This window comes from Gadus morhua, chromosome 22, assembly GCF_902167405.1.
Source record: "Gadus morhua chromosome 22, gadMor3.0, whole genome shotgun sequence".
Lineage (NCBI taxonomy): Eukaryota > Metazoa > Chordata > Actinopteri > Gadiformes > Gadidae > Gadus > Gadus morhua.
The window spans coordinates 13,905,704-13,926,845 of record NC_044069.1 but is presented as its reverse complement, the minus strand read 5'-3'; the positions used below and the strand labels follow the sequence as shown (position 1 = coordinate 13,926,845).

The following is a 21,142-nucleotide window of genomic DNA, read 5'->3' as shown; positions in this document are numbered from 1 at the left end:
CATTTGTAAGCTTTTGGGGAGGGGGGTCTCCGGAGAAGGGGGGGGAGCTGGGGAGCTGTGAGTTGGGATGACATTAATAGGCGAGATTCAATAGAAAGAGGAAAGGCAAGAGAAATATGGAGAAAAGGGATCCAAGAGATGGTGGGGGGGGGAGGAGTGGCTGTCAGAAAGGAGGAGTTTCTTTTGTGTGTGTGTTGGTGTGTCCTATTTAGATTGTTCTCCTACTCCCACTGGGGAATCAGCCATTATTGATGGATTGATTGTAAGCCCCGCCCCCTCCATTCGGATCTCCTGCTATTGGAAGCCATTGATCCCGTGTCTCTCTGGGGTATATGATGGTCAGCGCATATTTAATTAGCTCCTCATTACAGCCAATCAGCATTCTGTCATGGGTTTTATGGAAGGGCTATGTTTGTGGATATAGGTTAACTTTATCCACAGATACTTTTGAGTTACTTGATTTATTTTTAATCAATGTTCTCTTAAAGATAGAGTTTGTTTGCCTGACCCAAAAGTAATGCGTTTGATTAATGCATTAATCAAACGCCCATCTGGAGCGATTGATCCAGCAAGTGATCTCTAATGCTTTGCTCCTTTCTTGGAGGATGCAGCCTCTCTCTGGGGGTGCCGGGACACTTCAGACTCACCCCCCCCCCCCCCCCCCTGTCAACCATGTATATGTATGGGCCGCTTGTTGTTTGTGTATATGCAGGGCTCCAGACTAACTTTTTCCTTGGGTGCACTGGTGCGCCTAAATTTTTAATTTGGGTATCTCTCATAAAGATCGTCAGACAATGCCAAGGGATCGGTTCTGTCCCAAAAACCCTCTGTCTCCGGAGAGACGCCTGTACGATAAGTGCGCCGAGGTCCATGGGAACACCCACAAATGGTGACGCCATTATCGGAGGAGGGGCTAGGAAGCTGCGCACGCCGATATAAGTAGCCGATCTCCGGGTAGACTCGCTGAAAAGCTGCTCCCGACCAGGTTTGGTTGCGAGCGTCAGTCACCAATGGTGATACAGCGACGCTTAAAGAGATCGACTTTCATGGTACAGCTAACCCAGGCTTTCAGCCTAACATACCTCGCTAACCCTCTAATCGAGCTTCGTAGTAAAGGCCGCTGGATTGGGCTTCGCGGGTTTGTTTACCGGCGTTGCTATTGTTACCGGTCTTGCGTGTTCCAACGGTTTATTAGGAATCTAATAAATCGCTGTCTAATCAATACTTCATTCACTGCTTCTTCCGTGGTTATTACAATATTATGAATAGACTGCTCTGTAAAAAAAAATAATAATAATAATTATACCAGATAGATTTTCAGTCGCACTACCCCGAATCTAGGCGCATGTGCGCCCAAATTAGGCGCACTCTGGAGCCCTGATATGTATATGTGCCATTAAACATTACAATGCGTGCATTGATTCGGCTCATCACATGTTGACAGTGGGTGGGGGACCCGATGATGTTCATCCAATCGACGGCCGTGACACCCAGCTGGGAGTCCTCTCGCCCTATCAGAGGGATGGCTTTGCACCGATTCGGGTCGCGTCAAACACGCACAAGACATGCGTGAAGTTCACTGAATCCCTGCCTCCCTGACCGCATCAAATCAAAGAGGAGGAAAAAAAAAATCCAGGCCGATCACTCTTCTGTAATTACATGGGTTAAAAAGAATCTCTCTCTCTCTCTCTCTCTCTCTCTCTCTCTCTCTCTCTCTCTCTCTCTCTCTCTCTCTCTCTCTCTCTCTCTCTCTCTCTCTCTCTCTCTCTCTCTCTCTCTCTCTCTCTCTCTCTCTCTCTCTCTCTCTCTCTCTCTCTCTCTCTCTCTCTCTCTCTCTCTCTCTCTCTCTCTCTCTCTCTCTCTCTCTCTCTCTCTCTCTCTCTCTCTCTTACCCTACCTCTCTCTCCCTCTGTGTGCAGGTGTTCCTGTTCTTCTGTGAGAGCTGCTCGGTGCCCGTCTGCAGGGAGTGCAGCGCGGGGCGCCACATGGGCCACAGCTTGGTGTACCTGCAGGACGCCGTGCAGGACTCCCGGGCCGTCACCACCCAGCTGCTGGCCGACGCCCAGCAGGGCCGACACGCCGTGCAGGTGAGACCCCCCCCCCCCCTTTGAATCAGTGTTGTGATTATTCATTGCGATTAACATGTCATCGATTTCATTGGACCACCGGGCCGCCATGTCACTTGGCTCTGTGCCATGTCCTTAGCGGTAGCGATGGGAAGAATATGATTTTAATTTCAATACATTACTTGGGATCTTTCACCATTAATTGAAAAGGGATTTTGATTAATATCCATTTAATTGTGCGGACTGACCTCACACTCTCAAGCTGGGTGGCTCGGAAATGTAAACACAATATCTCCGATCGGATGTGGTTGGACATTTCGACGTGTGCTCTGATACATCTATCGGGTGTGATGAAACTGATAAGGGTGTGTATTGATCCAGTTCCGAATTTAATTTGCGACAGTGCGGAGGACATGGAGGACACCCCCGTCCCTCAATTGGGACATCAATATTAGTCATGGAGATTTGTGACGCAAGGCCGCATGGTCATTTGTATGCGCGTGTGCGTGCGTGCGTGTGTGTGTGTGTGTGTGTGTGTGTGTGTGTGTGTGTGTGTGTGTGTGTGTGTGTGTGTGTGTGTGTGTGTGTGTGTGTGTGTGTGTGTGTGTGTGTGTTAGTGTGTTTTTAAAATTTAGAGGAAATTAGCCGTCAGTGTAAATGTTGTTGCTTTGCAATTTCCAGGGCTGATTTATAAAGCAACAGAAATCACATTTCTGCATCGACAAATTCACTACGCACGAAAGCAAAACGCAACAAAAGCACAACAAAAGCACAACAACCGGGTGGTAACCCTCGAATCTTCATTCACAGAAACAAACGACACATGCCGCTGAAACCCTCGACGCATTCGACAAGCTCCAGGTTACTTTTGGTAATTGCGTGCCAATTTGCATCTCAATCCGTCTGATGTATTATCCCGCTCCGGGATCAATACATTGACGCTGTGCAGATGTATTGACCCGCCCACACAAAGGGAGGCCAGCCGCAGAGTGCAGAGCGGCTGGGGAAGGACTTTAGAGGGCTGGCTTTATGAGCAGATGTCAGCGCTCCAATCGGAGCTGTTAAAAGATGCCCCGTGCCAGATGGGGCAGCTTTCCATTGTGGTCGCAGGAGGTACCGGACCACCACCACCACCACCACAGCCCTGGACCAACAGCATGTGACCCAGAGGTCCCCGTTTAAAACGATGCCGCTATAATGACGTTAGGTGTTGATTTGAGCTGGGGAAATTAGATTTTATATGTTCCCTAGTCCAACACACTGCAGCGACTCGGATAAAAAAAATGGGCGGGTTTGTTTTCAATCACACGGACACACTCATGCGCACATGCACACGCAAATATTGGTATTTATCAATTAAGAGGCCTTGATGTATAGGATGATCTACAGGTCATTCTTGTATGGAGCCACTATTAGACCCCTCAAACGTCTCGATCTCATTGGACGAACGCCGCTGGCGGCGTATGTTAAAACAGGCAGCTGTACCTTTGAGAAGCGCTATAGATGCTGGGGTAGCTGCGGGCTAGGGGTGGGCTAGCGGGCTACCAATCAAGTTTTTGATGTTTGAGAGGGACCAGAGCCGGGAGAAAGCCAGGGGTTAAGAGGTGGTCCAGCTGGTCAGGCCTGATGCTTGGGAGGGGTCGCATGGGGTGAGGTCGGAGGGGGTGGGGCTGGGACTGTAGGTCAAAGGGGTGGAGGAGGGGAAGCTGGGAGTGGGGTATGTGGGGAGGGGGGAGTGAGGTATTTAAAGGGATTCCAGAGAAGGAAACATCCCCCGCCAACAGTCTGCATCCCCCCCACTCGCTCCCTCCTGGCACTCCCTTTGAAACAAGGAGAACACATTAGCGGGAAACACTCCACACAAGCACTAGCCTCTCTCTTCATGGCCTGATTGCAGATTGCATTGCATTGCACTCCTCCTCCTCCCACCCCCTCCCCTGAACTCCAGCTGTGGCCTTCCACCCTGAATGATAGGCATGTAAAGGAGCAGCAGGAGATACGAGAGAGAGAGAGGGAGAGAGAGAGAGTGAGAGAGAGCCCACAAACAGAGCCACATGATTCCTGGTCATCTCCCTGCCTTGTATTGACCTCCTCCCTACTCCTGCCCCACTTATAAGGCCAGAGCTACTCAAACACCATCGCTTCGAGATCAGCTTGTGCCTGGATTGGCTCTTCTATTTATTTAATATTTATTTTCTCTATTTAGTCACTCTAGTTGACCTTTATGGTTAATCAGGTCAGTTCCAGTGACATTTAACTATTTTACCAGCCTACACAAAACCTGGTAGAACAGCAGCAGCAGCAGCCACCCTCAAACAATAATAATAAAAAAAAACGCACCAACGAAGAAAACATTTAGTTACATATTGAATCTGGCACAGACCGGCTGTTCAGGTTTCACCTGCAGGGCTTGGTTTGAGAGAGTCATGTGTGCATGCATATTGCAAGGCTCCTAGTTAAGGTCATAGTGTTAGAGAGTCCCTCCCGAGTGTGACTCTCTCTCTCTCTCTCTCTCTCTCTCTCTCTCTCTCTCTCTCTCTCTCTCTCTCTCTCTCTCTCTCTCTCTCTCTCTCTCTCTCTCTCTCTCTCTCTCTCTCTCTCTCTCTCTCTCTCTCTCTCTCTCTCTCTCTCTCTCTCTCTCTCTCTCTCTCTCTCTCTCTCTCTCTCTCTCTCTCTCTCTCTCTCTCTCTCTCTCTCTCTCTCTCTCTCTCTCTCTCTCTCTCTCTCTGCCCTGGCTGCGATTTCCGAGGTGGCCTCAGAAAACCCGCAGTACGTCCGTTTCTGATGAGGTGGGCCGCCCTTTTTGTCAGCGGCACTCAGAACAACCATTCCTTGAATGTCGTTCCGGGTGACCAATCAGGTTATGCAACACGACAAAGGAGGCGGAGCAATGCTGTGACCCGCAGCGATGAAACCCGCAGCGATGAAACCCGCCGCGCTGGCCCAGCGCACTCACGGTCACGTGACGAGCCTGCTTGACCTTTCGGTCCCTCTTTCTCGCACACTTGACACAATCGAAGGCATGTTGGCGTCATTTAGCAGTGTTTCCTCTATGATTCTATTTCTCGAGCAGCAGCGCTGAGGTGTGTGCCTGTTTGGGTGTGTGTTACTTTGTTTATATGTGGGTGCACGGCGGTGATGTGCGTGTGGACACAGAGAGGTTTCAGTGGGATCACTGGTTCCTTCCAGCAGGGCTCTGAGTGCATTCAAATGGTGTAACAATATAACTCGACAAGAAATAGTATGCAGGCGCACTATTGTGCACAAACAAGTAGTTGGTGCCATTATTGTTGCCGTTATATATTGTTCTATAGCAGAACATTATTTTGGTGCAAGAAGGGGCACCTTATATATATTTATCATAAATAATAAATTATAAACAATATTATTTTGGGCTCCGACATCATTTTGCATATTTTAGAAAACCAGCATCGCCGCTGCACCATTGCTGGGAGCATGAAAGGGAAACACTGCAATCTTTAAACTAGTTCTCATTCACACACATTTTCAAACCAATTTTTGGGTTTGTGTGCATTTGGTGTTCTACTACGTTCCAGGTAACCTAGGAGTAAACACCGACGCTAGAGTATACGTAAACACACACGCACGCACCGTTCCCCTGCGGTCGGAAATTTCCGCCCTCTCCACATCCATTATCTCCCCCGACCTCTGACCAACTGACCTGCTGGCTGGTCAGGGCGACCCATTGGTCAGTTTTCTGTTCTTTGTCCGAGCCGTGGCCGCGCTACATGAGAATGTCCAGGCTGGGGGGGGGGGGGGGGGGGGGGGAGAGGGGGAGAGGGGGAGAGAGAGAGAGAGGGAGAGAGGGAGAGGGAGAGGGAGAGGGAGAGAGAGAGAGAGAGAGAGCTGAAACAAGGGAGAGGGAAGAAAAAGACACTCGCATGACCAAGAGAGATTGATTGTACATAAAAAAAAAAAAACATTATGAGAAAGGGCTTAGAAAAAGATCTCTCCTAATGCCACCCTTTTTACAGCCCTCCCTCCCTCCCCTTCCTCTCTGAATCCGCTACCTTCTTCTGAGGGCCTGAATTAGCTGACCCTTTAACTGCCTGTCTCGAATAGCCAGGCCAGGGAGAAAAGGCCCCCCACCCCCGCGCTAGGCATTGTTTCTACCAAGGGGTGGGGCGCGTCTTAGGGCCCGGGTCGTAGATTATGACCTCAGAGGTTTTAGTTGACCTTTGCCCTCTGTGGCTTGTGTCACAAAGGAAGCCTTATCCAACTCCCTGCTTGTCCCTGTGAGGTCCAGCTCCCCCCCCCCCCGTGTGGCCATCGCCAACACCCACCCCTACCCCGAGAAAAGGCAAAAGAGAGAGCAATAGGGCAGAAGGGGAGGACAAAGAGCGTAACAAAAACGGGCCTTCCCCCCACTGCGGGGGTTGCAACCTAGACCTCAGGAGCCGCGTGCTTTGTGGCTCTGCGTGAGGCGGAAGCTTTGGGTTGGGTGACAGGAGGCCAGTTCTTTCCTGATCTTTTTTGATGGATCTTTTTAATTAAGACGATGCTCTCATTTCTAATCCTTTGGAGGGGGACAGTTAACCTAGCTAGCCGTGGTACTCTTAGCTTATCCATTCAGCATAAGACCGTGAGAGAAACCATACAATAATATCCAACAACACAAAACTGAAAAATTCTCAACCTGAAGGAAAAACCTTTTGCACGCCTATTCACAGCCTGACGCATTCACACTTCATCACATGTTATAATCAGTTCATCAGCTCGATGTCTAGCCTATGGATCAGCCAAATATCCCTTGGACGACGGAAGGGAAGTCGTTTTCCCCCTAAAGGGCCGTCGGCAGGTCTTCCTGTGGCCAAAAGGCCGGCGCCGCCTCCAGCCAGTATGTTTGAGTGGCAGCCGATGGGCCAGCGTAAGCCCCGCCTCATTAGGAAGCAGAGCCGTGCTGTCCCAGCATGTAACCACTCGCTATTCCTGACCTCTGCAGCTCCTCCTCCTCCACACACACACACTCACACTCACACACACACACACACACACTCACACACTCCTCCAGCCCCTCCCCTCACACACACCTCCTCCACCGCTCGCTCCCACCACGTGAGAAAGTGATAGGTTGCTGCTTATGGGCGGGGCCCTGACAGCGGCGTTTCATTGGCCGTGGGGAGCTTTGCCCCGCGTCGTGTCGACCGACCCTCGCTCTCTCACTTGCCTTTCCCCTTTTTTGTTATTTTCTTTTGCTCCATATCCTGCGTCCTGTCTGTTCCCTGCATTGACAGGATGGGAAGTCATTGCTGCTAACTCGCACGCATAGCGCACTTATGTCATAAATTTGTCTCCTTTTTATAAGAAATAAATAAAATAAGATATGTAAACCCTGTTTAATTGGGGGATTAGGATTCACATTCACATGTTGGTGAAAAATCTTCTGCCGAGTTATCTTTACTTGTTTTTTGCCTTTCTTACCCAGATTTTATTCAGTTCTGTAGTCACTCAAAACGCTTCAAAATTTATCCATTTATTAGTATTTATTCATACATTTGGCAAAAAGTTAACATGGAGGCATTGAAACCAAACAATCATATTTTTTTAATATGCATACTTTATAAAAGGATCCGCCTGTAAATTGCGGTTTACCTGTCTTGCCATGATTCACACGAGTCCAAATGAATCACTGAATCTTCCAGAAGGGGAGTTTGCTGGGTTAGCATTTCCTTTCTGTTCGCCTCCTCTGTAGATTTGAGTTAGAGCTTGGCTACTGCTAGCTCAATGGAGGCAGTTAAGGGAAAGCAGATGCTAACCCCGCCAACTCTCCTTCTGGATGATTCAATGATTCATTTAGAAAGAAACAACTGAATCTGGGAAAGACAGAAAACAACGCCATTTGACAGGTATATCGGCGTATCCTTTCATATTGTGCGTGTATGCATAAAAAATGATGCTTGTTTCGTTTACTTTTGAACATTTCTTAATTAATACTGGTAAACAAATGAATTATAACGTGGTCTGAGCGACTACAGAGCTGTATTCCCTGCCACACTCGCTCTTCATCCCTCCACCCCCCCCCCCCCCCCCCCCCCCCCCACCCGGTCCCTCCCACAGCTGAGCATGGAGAAGGCCCAGGCCATGGCGGAGCAGGTGGAGATCAAGGCCAAGGTGGTGCACACGGAAGTGAAGGCCATCGTCCTCCGTCACCGCAAGGCGCTGGAGGAGAGGGAGAGTGAGCTGCTCTGGAAGGTGAGCCCTCCACTGTTATTTATCTTTAAGTCCCTTGAGATGTGATGTTAATTTTTAAAGGGAGAGGGTTGCGTTAAATTAAGTAACGCATACATAAAACACAACTGAGGTCCCACAGCAGAAGAATAGTTCTGGTATTAGTTGATGCAGCGTGGTTTGTGATTTCCCCCCATTTTACAAAGGATACATTTACATACATTTACACGCGTCATTAGGTTCTGCCTTTGCATTGTTCTTCCTGCCTTTGCATTTGAATTGAATCCGACGTACATTGTTGTTTTTCTTGTCCTTCGCTGGCTTAGACTGATGTAAAATACATTGAACGCATTGACAAGCAGATAGAAGTCCAAACATCGTTAATTTTGTACTGACACCAATATATTTCACACATACACTAGCACACACACCACGCACCTCACACACCACACACACACACGCCACACACCACAAACCCACAACAACGTCCTTCAACAAATGGCAGGATATCCTTGTGGTTTTGCCGAAAGGTTGTGTGTTCAAACCCCCTAATGTCTAAAGTACAAAGATTACCTGTACGGAAACCTAACCCCCTTCCTGCTCATTATGTGCTGTAACTTAAGTACCTCACTGCACCTCGCTTTGGACTCAAGCATCTGCTTAATGGGAAGAAAGCAATTATTAAAATCCTCTTAAGATTTCTTTTTTCCTTCTTCCATGTCACATTTATGAGAAGTAGTGTTTCCGCTGAAGGCGTTGTTGCCTTAAATGAGGCGGGCGCAGGAATACTATACCAAAGCACAGCCATGGTTTAGGGGCCGCAGTTAAACCGTGAAGTGTACCGAACCGGGTGTAATCCACGCGGGGCCAATGGGCGACAACTGCCAGGCGGCAACGCAGTAAAGATGTAATGGAGTGTGTAGGCTATCAGACCCCCCCCCCCCTTCCCCTTCCTTGAACCCCAAGGTTTAAGGTTTCTTGGGAAAGTAATGTTTTTGAAACCCTTAAAACCACTTCAATAATTCTCTCTCTCTCTCTCTCTCTCTCTCTCTCTCTCTCTCTCTCTCTCTCTCTCTCTCTCTCTCTCTCTCTCTCTCTCTCTCTCTCTCTCTCTCTCTCTCTCTCTCTCTCTCTCTCTCTCTCTCTCTCTCTCTCTCTCTCTCTCTCTCTCTCTCTCTCTCTCTTCCCCCCCCCTTCTCTTTCATTCACTTCCTCTTTCTTTCTGTTTTCCTTAATCTTTCCTCTCTCTCCCCCAACCCCCTCTTGACGTGCACTCCATTACTGTAATGTATGGCGTTGGTGTGTTGGCTGTATGGCGTGTGTCTGTGTGTTCTGGACGGGGGCTTTGTACTGCCAGCGGATGGCAGATTGAGGGGAGGCTGTTAATTGAACCTAATACTTGCCAGTCTTCCATTAAATGGAAATCCTTCCCTTCCACCCTTCCGCCAGAGGGGTCCAGTAACGTTGTAAAGGAAAAAATGGCCCTACGTCTTTCTCCCTCAGATGTGAGTGTGTGTGTGTGTGTGTGTGGGGGGGGGGTGCCCCTGCAATAAGAGAGGTGAGGTCAAAGTGTCACACAGAACATGGGTAAGTGAAAACCTCCTGGTTTTAATGCACCGTATAGGGCCAGGGTTCACACACTTCATTCTACAGTCTTTACTCTGCCTTTCGGAGTCATTACAGGCTGTCGCTATGAAACACATGCACGCACACTGTATGAACTCACACACTGTATACTAACACACACACACACACACACACACACACACACACACACACACACACACACACACACACACACACACACACACACACACACATAAGCATGAACACTCTTTACACACAGACACACATACACATGGTACACACACAGACACACATACACATGGTACACACACAGACACACGCACACTGTATACACACATGCAAACATACATGCATGCATACATAGCTACATCAACACATGGTTAGGCTTCATCTAGTTTTGGTTCCTTTGTGCCGTGCATCTGCCCGGGAACGCTCTTCAGACTGCGGTCTTCCTGCGTGTTTGTGTTCCAACCGGTGAACCCAAGCTTGTCTTTGTCCCCCAGAGACGGGGAAAGGCTGTTTCTGCCCCCTTTGTCTTGGGCCATCATAAAAGCGGTTACAGTGTGGCTCCCGCTCTTAAGTTGCACAAAGGGGCACCCTCTTTTTTTTCTGCCGCAGCCTTTGTTTCCCTCGGGGGGCCTAAACCACCCCCCCCACAGCATCAAAAGTGGTCATATAGATTCAGAACCCCCCCCCTCCCCCCAAGCTATTATACACCCTTGCTAGACACACACACACACACACACACACACACACACACACACACACACACACACACACACACACACACACACACACACACACACACACACACACACACACACACACACACACACACAGTGAATCTCCTCACCAACTGCTGCGCATAATGATAGGGTGGAAGTAGTATTTAGTTTAGGGGATATCTTACCGAAAGGTGTCTTAATCTTGATCCCCCCCAGTTACCAATTAACTCTCTGCTTGCTATTATTACTACATTACTTAGTCATTCATTTCTTGGCCTATGGAGAATGATTACTAGCAATAGTTGTTACTGGTTATCACATTGTATGAATCACAATGTAGCCAATCAATCTTTTGGTAACATTAACTCTTTGGTAACATTGCACTCCTCACTGTTAGTTTGTTGATGCTCTTATAGCAGTTGGCCACCGCATTGCTTCTTAACATGATTGGAACAAAACTGTACTAACAGGAGAATACAAATAGCCACATGGGAAATGGCTGGCCGTGCATTCACTGGCATTGCTCCTGTGTAGGGCTTGTGCATTGCCAGGTCACATCACAAGGCGGTCGCCATTTTGGAAGCAGTGTACGCGTGTCACACAGTGTGGGTCGGCTTAGCCCAGGAGGTAGAGCAGTTGCCTTGTAACCGAAAGGTTCGGTCCCCAGCTCCTCCTAGCTGAGTGTTGATTTGTCCCTGAGCAAGACACTTATAGTATATATAAGTAGTAGTATATTAACCCTAACTGCTCCTGACGAGCTGGCTGTCGGTGGTTGAATCTGCCGTCGGTGTGTCAATGTGTGTATTAACCGATATTAACCGTCTCTTTGGATAAAAGCGTCTGCTAAATGCCCTAATTGTATTTGTAAAATTCTGTCTGTTTAGCAGGGTTATACAGTAGCTGGAGGGTACACAACAGCAGTTTGTTGTTCATTCAAATAACCACGAAGCTTAAATACGTGCATTCCCTCGTTATGATCCATTATTTCCTTCCATTTGTTTTCCCCATTAGCTGTATGCACTCTCCTCTAGTGCCATAACTTCCATACCTTCTATGTGACCCTTCCTCACCCACGTCTCCGCTCCCGCTGCGTTCCCTGCCGCAGGTGGAGAAGATCCGGCAGGTGAAGGCCAAGTCGCTCTACCTGCAGGTGGAAAGGCTGCACCTGAGCCTGACCAAGCTGGACGGCACCATCGCCGCCGTCAGCCAGGTGCTGGAGGACGGCCGCCACCTGGACGTGCTGCTGGCCCGCGACCGCATGCTCACCCAGATCCACGAGCTCAAGGCCCTGCGCGGCATGCTGCAGCCCCAGGAGGACGACCGCTTCATGTTCACCCCGCCCGACCAGGTGAGGCCCCCTGTGGTCCGCGTTACGACTGGGCCGTGGAGCGGGGGGCGGGCCGTGATGCCGCCCCTGTAGTCACTGCGATGAGCTGGGGGATGGTGCTCGTTCCCATGTGCTGGGTCCTCTGGTATTGAGCCAGAGGGCCCACACGGCTTGAGCTGCGCAAGCCCTGAAGGATATGGAGCTCGAGTGTTGGTCAATGCCTTTTTGTGTTTAATGAACCCACTTATTCAGAGGACTGTAAGAGGTTATGGGGGTGTAGATGTTTCCTGTGTTGTTAACTTTGTCGTATGTTGTATTTTGCTGCCTATTAGCGAGGTCCTTCTTGAAAGCAGGTTAAAATCTCACTGAGTCTTCACCTAGTTAATTAAATGTCGCCGTACTTGGCAGAAGTACGGTTCATAGTTCATGGGCCATAGTGACGATGCATGGTAGCCATGATATCCCCTAAGCCTAAGAAATGCATACGACCTTTATCCTATCATTTTCTTCAGGCTGTATGAATCTAAGAGGCAACAAGTCTTCCGTGTCTTCCTGTGTGTACAACATGGAGCTCAGCATGTACAAGGCGGCGATCAGCAGCTAGGCTATCCTAGCGCCGCCGCCGAGCCGCAGCGGCCTGTGTGCTTAAGGCTCCCCTCCCCGCCCCCAGGCCCTGTACCTGGCCATCCAGTCCCTGGGGCTGATCAGCAGCGCGGCCTTCGCCCCCGTCACCAAGGCCCACGGCGAGGGCCTGAAGACGGCCCTGCGCGGCAAGCCGGCCTCCTTCACCGTGGTGGGCTACGACCACGACGGGGAGCCCCGGCTGTCGGGCGGCGACGCCGTCTCGGCCGTGGTGGTGTCGGTCGCCGAGGGCAACCTGTCGGCGGTGGAGATCACGGACCACCAGAGCGGCTCGTACACGGTCAGCTACCTGCCCAAGAGCGAGGGGGAGCACCTGGTGTCGGTGCTGGTGTGCAACCAGCACATCCTGGGCAGCCCCTTCAAGGTGGCGGTGAAGTCGGGCCGGAGCTACGGCGCGCTGGGCTCCCAGGTGGCGGCGTTCGGCTGCGAGGGGGAGAGCGACGGGGAGCTGTGCCGGCCGTGGGGCATCAGCGTGGACAAGGAGGGCTACGTGGTGGTGGCGGACCGCAGCAACAACCGCGTGCAGGTACGGCCCCGGGGGGCCCTTCGGCGACGGGGGGGTGGGAACGTTGGCGCTCGGGTCGCTAGTCGCTAATGCCTAGCTCTCCTCGGTTTTTTTCTGATTTCTTCGCTATTTGTCATTTGTAGACATCTTGCAGATATCTTGTTTTTAATTTATTTGTAAAATATATTTGGAAAATGTATTATCTGTAAAATATATTTTTATATATGTGTATTTCATTAAGCACCAATCCAATAGTTTTAAAGTTCCACGTTTCTTCGTTTAAGTAGTAAGTCGTAACTTGCACTTCTGTGCCACTGTTTCTCTGCAGCCATTTTGCGTGTTCCACAACATCGTTGCTTCCTGTCCCTTTCTCCAGATATTCAAGCCCTGCGGGGCCTTCCACCACAAGTTCGGCACCCTGGGCTCCCGGCCCGGGCAGTTCGACCGGCCGGCCGGGGTCGCGTGTGACAGCCAGCGACGCATCATCGTGGCTGACAAGGACAACCACCGCGTGCAGGTGGGCGGACAGTGCCGGCCTCGGTCAGACCTAACTGGAGCTCTTAGAGGAGGTTGGGTCCGGAAGGACCATGAATGGATTAGTCGGGAAGTGCAAAGACTTTTTTTGGGGTCTTAAAGGATTTGGGCTTCTTGCCTATTTGAGGTCCCTTCCAGGGTTAGACACAGGGCGTGAGACCGTATTTTAACCTTGAATCAAATATTAAGATAAAAATGTAAAATGATAGGTACATATTTGGTCCAAATACTGTTTGGTTTGTTTGCGTCATCAATAAAGATGACTTGAACAAAACACCTCGCCAAAGTACACATTCAACAACGCCACCATGACCTGTATTTGTGTTGATTTAAGCCAACGCTTCCCTCGTTAGCAACTGGTTAAACGGACAGTCTAGTGTGTGTTGACACTACTTTGCATTTTGGTTCATCCTCCACCTTCAACAAACAGAATCCTGTGTGTGTGTGTGTGTGTGTGTGTGTGTGTGTGTGTGTGTGTGTGTGTGTGTGTGTGTGTGTGTGTGTGTGTGTGTGTGTGTGTGTGTGTGTGTGTGTGTGTGTGTGTGTGTACTGTATGTAAATATGCACTCTATAGATAAGAATGGACCAAAGCCCATTCTACTACAAGACTTTTGGTGAATGGTATTGTCTCCTCCTTCCCCTAAGAGGCTCTGACATCAAGGCTTCAACAGCTAGGGCCACTCTGCAGAAATGTATGGCCGACCAGCAGTATGGCCGCATAGCTACTGCTACACTGGCATTCTGGACCACTGACTGTGTATGTGTGTGTGTGTGTGTGTTTGTGTCTGTGTGTGCAGGTGTTTACTTTCGAGGGCCAGTTCGTGCTGAAGTTCGGCGAGAAGGGTACCAAAAACGGGCAGTTCAACTACCCCTGGGACGTGGCCGTCAACTCGGAGGGCAAGATCCTGGTGTCGGACACGCGCAACCACCGCGTGCAGCTGTTCGCCGCCGACGGCGCCTTCCTCAACAAGTACGGCTTCGAGGGCGCGCTCTGGAAGCACTTTGACTCTCCGCGCGGCGTGGCCTTCAACCACGAGGACCACCTGGTGGTGACCGACTTCAACAACCACCGGCTGCTGGTCATCCGGCCCGACTGCCAGTCGGCACGCTTCCTGGGGTCGGAGGGCACGGGCGACGGGCAGTTCCTGCGGCCGCAGGGCGTGGCGGTGGACCAGGAGAACCGCATCATCGTGGCGGACTCGCGCAACCACCGCGTGCAGGTGTTCGAGCCCAACGGGAACTTCCTGTGCAAGTTCGGCACGCAGGGGAACAGCTTCGGGCAGATGGACCGGCCGTCTGGCATCGCCGTGACGCCCGACGGCGTCATCGTGGTGGTGGACTTTGGGAACAACCGCATCCTCAAGTTCTAGGACAGATTTCTCTCTCTGTCTCTGTCTCTGTCTCTGTCTCTGTCTCTGTCTCTCTCTCTCTCTCTGTCTCTGTCTCTCTCTCTCTCTCTCTGTCTGTCTGTCCGTCTGTCCCCCTCTCTGTCTCATCACGGTCTCGCTGTTTGTTGGTTCTGTGAGCAGAGCAGTGGGTGCAGGACACGGAGGAGGAAGACATATCAACCAACGCAATCCGGAGGAGAGCTTAAAGAGAGAGATCAGAGCAGGGAAGAAGCAGCAGAAGTAGAGAGAGTTGAAGGGAAATCAAAATGTTTTTGTGTCCCCGCTGTAGTTTGCCAATATTGTCAAAAAATCGAAAATAATCTGTGGTATGTGTGATGAAAACGGGGGACCTCCGCGAAAATCAATGACCGTTTGGCAAAGAAAGGTTTTTATTTCCTCCTTCTTTGCTCATCTCGGCGTTCGGCTCTGTTCACTTTTTAAGCTCCGCTCAAGTAGCCATCTCAGGGAACCTCAAATTGTTATGATTCTTTTCTTAAAACCTTTTTTTGTTTCGTTTTTTTTTTTTTACCCTCTGCTCCACACCTACCTCATGTTGCTCGTTATGAATGTACCCACAGTCACTGAGCAGAGGTGTAGTCCGTGAAGGTTTACTAAGAAGAAAGAAAGAAAAGAAGAAGAAAAAAAAAAAACACAAAAAAAATGTCTACCTCAATACTTTTTATTTAAGAGAGACACAAAGAATTGACTCTTCGGTTGGTATTTGCACAGGATTCATGGATTTATTGCTGTGCAGTTAGGAACAGAGTGGGTCGAGTAGGACCTATTGAAAGTTCCCCCCCGAGACCGTTCTCGGACCACTGTACAGGCCGCACAGTGAGAAAATGAGCGGCCCAAGAACCTTGGGGTTCACTGGTGTCATTTCACAAGTCCTCATTTGTTTTGTTTGGTTTTTTGGGAGGCGATCTTCTCCAAAATCTTCCAGGAGCGACTTATTTTGACTCTGTGGAAGATGTGTTGTGTCATAGCCGCCCCAGGTAAATGCGTTTGGAGCAAAATGCCAATCTCTGTGGGAGTCAAAATGGAGCTCAGGTCATTGTTGTTTGATTATCATTTATCCGTCAGACTCTCCTGCTGGCCTTGTTGGCTCATCGATCATACCGGATTCAGATAAGGCCCATTAAGGATTATATTGTAAAATAAATAATGAATATACTTATATATATATAAGTATGAAAACATTTTTAAAACCCTCCCCTTGACATAAGCCAATCGTTTTATATCACAATTGTTTAATGTAAAACAAATACCATCGGCCATCAGTGAACCTAATGCCCCCAGGGAGACACCGAGGTCCTTATGCAAAGAGAGCTTTGTCCTCTCTCGGTAACCGAGGACCCACCAAAGGATTTCTAAAAGAAGATGCTTCCAGAGCGCGGATCTAAAAAGTGAACTCAAGTGAATGGTCTAATCATGAATAAGCAGCCCCCTCAGCCGTAGAGGTGAGCGCTATCAACACGATATCGGAAAGAAGGTCTCATTGGCCACCATGAGGACAATTCCTGATATTGAGAAGAAAAAACGGCCATTCGAAACAATTCCTATGAATTTAGATCGCAGGATTGGTCGCCGCTCAAATTGTTTTTAATCAAATCGTTGGAGAGTGGCGGGACCACAGCCCTCCCAATTATTGTCTGACTGCAGTCCACCGAAAGATAGACCACCTAAAGATGGAGGTCTGCAGAACAGCAATTCGAAATCCGACCAAAGGTAGAATTCCCCCCAAAAAAAGAAGTTTTGGCATCTTCCAAACAAAAAACGTTGGAAATCGTCGTGGTTTTTTTTAAGCAGGATACCTGCGGCCCGTTAGGGGGGCCCAACAGTACGGCGTGGTCGACCCCGGGGACTGAACCCCTGGGATCTGGGTCTGGGGTTCGGACGGATGCACATAGTCGTTCCACCAGCATCCCATCGTCTAAGACACAGATTGCCTGAGGAACAGGAGTCCCAACCCACCTCTTGTTGTTCTCTCTCCTGGGTCGACAGGAGACGCCTGAAAAGAGAGCCCTGTCTCTTGACACCAAAGAATCCCCCACCCTTGATTTCTCCCCCCCCCCCCTCTTTTGATCGTTAATATAAAACAGCCCTATAGGCTCAAAAATAGCACCTCCCAAAAGGAGCATTTTCATCCCTGCATAACAACTACCAATACCAATCTGGCAACACGCCCAATGCCAATCTCAGCCTACCCTCTTTTCTTCCATGATTTAAAAGGAAGAGCAAATCAACCCTCTGTCCCCCTCCAGACGCTCTAGAGCTGGACAGGTCTGTTGTGTCCAGAGAGGGCCACAAGGGGACATGTCCTGGGGACCCTGTTTTTGTTTTTTTTGTTCTACACAGATACCTCAACTCTTGAATTCCTGCCCCAATGTTCATGTATATCCACTGTACATTCGGTCACATTGAAATACCTCAAGCTGTACACGCACCTCATATACCTCATTCATTATGACCTTGTTTTATTGTTACTTCGACTCTGGTTGGAACATATACCTCATCCGATATTTATGAATAACAACGTGCAAGAATAACACAAGAAACGACATACCTCAGTCTTTGATTCCGTCGGGGGTGTTATGGCGATTTACGTCTCCCTGTAACTCCTCGGACCAAAGATGTCTAAAAGTTTTTCTGTATTTCTTAACCGAAAACCCATAACGGCGTGGTCGTCACCACTCAAAACTTGCGTCCTCCAAAAGGGTTAACCCGTACCCCTTTATTTAGCATAACGTATGTTTAATCCACGGTGAAACGGCCTGCAAACGTACGCCTTTCTACCCCCGACCAAAACCCAACACTCAGAAACCAAATGTCAGGAGGAGCAAGCAGTGCCAAATGGATCCCCTGAGAGAGAGTGATTCCGTGCCAAACAGGAGGGGCACTTGAGCCACGCTGTAATGGACGACCCGGACCATGCAAAAAAGCATAACACACGTGTTAGCAGACGCAGTGTATCCCAGAAAACCTCCTTATGTTTTTTATTATTAACTTGGATTGGATGCACTTAAGACGCGGCTGCGTCCCAATTCTGTCATCCTCACCTTACCTCATATTGACCACCGCTTTCCCACGTGTACTGTTACTGTCTGGTGCGTCGTGGTGAGGGGAAGCAACAGTGGCCTCTTTTAAAGAGCCTTGTCGAAAAAAAAAAAGAATATTTTGAATATCCTCTCGTACTGCAGCACAATTTACCCTATAATTCCACGGCAGTTGGACGCTGGCCTAAATCTGTGATATAAAAGTAAAGCGAAGGTTGGTCCCGATCTCCGTTTGAGTTCTCTCAGAGCGAAGGACTGGTCGGCGCGATACAACAGCAAGCACATTAGACACTCGCTAGTGTTGGGCTGGACACGGCTGCTTTGGGCACACACAATAAATACCATTGATAGTATCCGTTTATTTTTCCTTTCTTGTGTTGCAGTATTACTTTATGAAAAAGTTCAGTCATGTCTGCGTCATTTGTTTTTCTTGTTTCTCTTCTAAGTTAAGTTTGCAGAATGCTATCTTTGAGATCCTTAGGTCTTGACTCTGAAAGAGATAAAAGAATATTGGGGCAGGCGTTAGTTCCTCATATGTTGCATGCTTTAAAAAGTCCTTGTATTATACTGAACTCTTTTCTTGATTAGGTGTTAAACTCAGATGGGGGTGCCGCTAATACAAGTCCTGGGATTGGTTGTTTTTTTCGGTTAAAATGTATACCCAAAGATGTGTGTGTCTGGCTAGGATTGCATTGGATGGAACTGACCTTTTGACCTTTGCGATTGTATTTCCTGTTCTCTCAAAGCGTTGCAGAGCAGTTTCCTTTATTCCCGCCAACCATGCCTTGATTTTAGAGATGGGAACGAGGCAGGGTTTTACCGTGCGTACAATACAGACTAAAGATGCTGCCTCGCCCATCTTAACCAGCAGTCTTTATTCCCTGGTTGGCCCTCTGATAGCCATACCATGGACAGGCACATCAACGTATAACCTCTTTCCCATATATAGATATCAGGTATATATAACCTGTGCGAGCCCGGCCTGTTAATTGCAATCACTCGGCATAGAGGATTCAAATGAGTACAAATTCACTAGGCGTCCATTTTGTGTTTTGACCTAGTTATGGAAACCTCTCGGACTGTGTCATGTGACACGGGATTGGTCCCGCACAAACGTATCAAGTCAGCCTAGCATTTTCCTCCTTTTGTCTCAAAAGACCTGGGAAGTGTAGTGCTGGCTGCTGAGCCTATGATCTTTGTACCGACCCTCCCCCCCACCCGCCCACACCCTTGCTACAGTTTACCCTCCCCCCCCTATTTTTCTTATCGGGCCCCTGTGGTTTTTCTCCTTTGTTTTTTTATTTCTGGCCCCTCGTGGCTTTAAGAGGAAAATAGCAGAGCTGCACCATCTGACAGGTGCAAGGTCATAGACCTATTTTATTGATTGTATCCTATGGAAGAAAAAAATAAAAACAAACTAAAAAGTTGGAAAATTTTAGAAAGGAAAAAAAATAAGTATCTCAGGTAGATTTTTGGCGGGCACGCTCCGCAGGTATCTCATTGAAACGTGTCCTGTAGTGATGATGAAGATGATGTAGTTTTTCTTTTCTCCCCCTACCCTGATCGCAGTACTAGTCTGATTCTCTTCTCAATGTCCCCATGTATATTAACGACAAAAAAAAATTGACATGATTTGAATAATTTAATAATTTTCCCCTCATTACTGTTTTGTCTTTTGTTTTTACTTTTTCATTTCCTAAACAAAATAGTACAAAATACTCCATGCAACAAGATGCTCCTCAGCCCTTTTAGAATGTACCGTTTTGTTTTTTTAAAGAAAGGGCTGGCGGAGTCTCACTCTCCACAATGCACTGCTTTAGACCCCGGCAGGCAGAGCTTGAACCCACGGCAGAGAAACAACGCAAACCCCATGAGGAAAACACACACAAACACGGCTAGGCCGTGCTGGTTAACGTGGAAACATCCAGAACCTTCCATTGGCAGCTTTAACATTTTTAGCCAAATTCAGGATTCTCCAGAAGGTTCTCGGTGGTAAAAAATACAAAAAAGTAAACCAAAACGTTCTGCCGTGCTCTGCCTCCGGTTGTGTGTTGGGCAGTAAGTTGTGTTGGAGTGTTTGTGTTTTACGCGCTGCATCTGTGTTGTTGCGCAGAATTCCACTGAATGTATCCTCTACGCAGTCAAAGAGGCAGCGAGGCTCCGAGTGGCCTGCTGAGTTTAGATGTTGCTGCTGGCACTTCCATGTCCAGTTACACAATGTGTCTGTGTCTGTGAGTTGGTGGTTGGTTGGGCAGGCGGAGATTCCTTAGTCCGCAACACATGTTGCACACACACACACACACACACACACACACACACACACACACACACACACACACACACACACACACACACACACACACACACACACACACACACACACACACACACACACACACACACACACACATTGTGACTGGGTGGAAGGGCAGATGTCAGGTCTTCAGTCTAAATAAGGTGAAGGAGACTATAATATATCGGTCACTCGTGGCGTTGGCTGTCCTCTATGGACTTTAAACATTTCCTATGCAGTTTTTCTTTGTTTACACTTAAAATAAACTTGTATTTCTTTGACTTTGGGATTCTGTCTTTCTTTCTTTGTTTTTTGAAATGTACGTTTTTATCTTTTGAGGTAATGGCCGTGGTAAAAGACTTAAGTCCTGTGTGTGTGTGTGTGTGTGTGTGTGTGTGTGTGTGTGTGTGTGTGTGTGTGTGTGTGTGTGTGTGTGTGTGTGTGTGTGTGTGTGTGTGTGTGTGTGTGTGTGTGTGTGTGTGTTGGCTTTTGAGGTATCAGCCATGATTAAAGGCTTAGTCCATGCATGCACGTGCACACACACATGCTCACCCACACACGCCTGCCCTGCCTGTAATAAAAGTTGCATAAGTAACATTCCTTAGGCCTAATAGAATTCCATACAATTAGGAATGTGTAAGCGCCTGTGTACCGGGTATATCTTCCAGGGCTCCCTCCCGACCCAATACTCTCAGTCTTAAGCCTACTGATAAACGCTTGGAGCCTGGAATAGCTCTGATGGTCTTCCCGGGACCTTGGTGGTGCAACAAGCCTTCAGGAAAGGAGCGATCACTAATTTATGTATGTTGTTGTTCCAACAAATGGGCACA

At 48.6% G+C, this 21,142-nt stretch overlaps 1 protein-coding gene across 1 annotated transcript in view; it reads left to right on the top strand.

Annotated features, from left to right (window-relative positions):
• trim71 (tripartite motif containing 71, E3 ubiquitin protein ligase) overlaps positions 1 to 20,593 on the top strand; it is a 32,299-nt gene extending 11,706 nt beyond the window's left edge. The window contains exons 2-7 of the mRNA XM_030347261.1: positions 1,920 to 2,087; positions 8,145 to 8,279; positions 11,673 to 11,915; positions 12,565 to 13,062; positions 13,418 to 13,558; positions 14,373 to 20,593. Of these exons, the coding sequence (XP_030203121.1) occupies positions 1,920 to 2,087; positions 8,145 to 8,279; positions 11,673 to 11,915; positions 12,565 to 13,062; positions 13,418 to 13,558; positions 14,373 to 14,945 (1,758 nt within the window). The 3' untranslated portion in view covers positions 14,946 to 20,593. The remainder of the gene's footprint in view (positions 1 to 1,919; positions 2,088 to 8,144; positions 8,280 to 11,672; positions 11,916 to 12,564; positions 13,063 to 13,417; positions 13,559 to 14,372) is intronic.
• Positions 20,594 to 21,142: the final 549 nt, after the last annotated feature.